The sequence below is a fragment of the Penaeus monodon genome, chromosome 28, assembly GCF_015228065.2.
Source record: "Penaeus monodon isolate SGIC_2016 chromosome 28, NSTDA_Pmon_1, whole genome shotgun sequence".
NCBI lineage: Eukaryota > Metazoa > Arthropoda > Malacostraca > Decapoda > Penaeidae > Penaeus > Penaeus monodon.
The window spans coordinates 2,128,480-2,129,012 of NC_051413.1; the positions used below are offsets into that span (position 1 = coordinate 2,128,480).

The 533-nt window shown below is 44.7% G+C and overlaps 1 protein-coding gene across 1 annotated transcript in view; it reads right to left on the reverse strand.

Annotated features, from left to right (window-relative positions):
* Window positions 1-533, reverse strand: part of LOC119590900 (enhancer of mRNA-decapping protein 4-like) — a gene marked incomplete in the record, with an annotated part of 21,972 nt that overhangs the window by 8,481 nt on the left and 12,958 nt on the right. Inside the window, 1 exon segment of the mRNA XM_037939636.1 lies at window positions 173-421. Within this exon segment, the coding sequence (XP_037795564.1) occupies window positions 173-421 (249 nt within the window).

The following is a 533-nucleotide window of genomic DNA, read 5'->3' on the forward strand; positions in this document are numbered from 1 at the left end:
AACCAATGAAAAAAACAATTACCAGAAATGACAAAAATATATGCAATTAAGCCAACACAACGATAATGTCGATAACAACAACAACAAAATAAATTAATTAAAAATAACCACAACATTCACACACACAAAAAAGAAATAAAAACTACAAAAAGGCAAAATGTGAGACAGGTACCTGTGTGGCAGGAGGGGTGTGCAGCGCAGGGTGTTGCGAAGTCAGGCTACTGCTCTGGGGTGAGGTAAGGGCATCGGGGGGTGGGGGAGGTGGAGGTTGGCCTTCCGTCCCTCCCCCGTCTCCACTCACTCCTCCTTCCACCTCTGACACGGTGGTGCTGAGGCTCATGCTGAGATCCGTCAGTCCGTCCCTCACCACTGGAATGCAAGTACGTGTTTTTTTATTGCAGTTGATCAGGACACGAGAACATTATTGCACCCATTTCTTTTCCATTATTCATTTCTGTCTGCACAAACATTTACTTTCTCCTTTTTTTTGGGGGGGAGGGGGGGGAACAATCTTTCTCTCTTGAAAGTTTCTT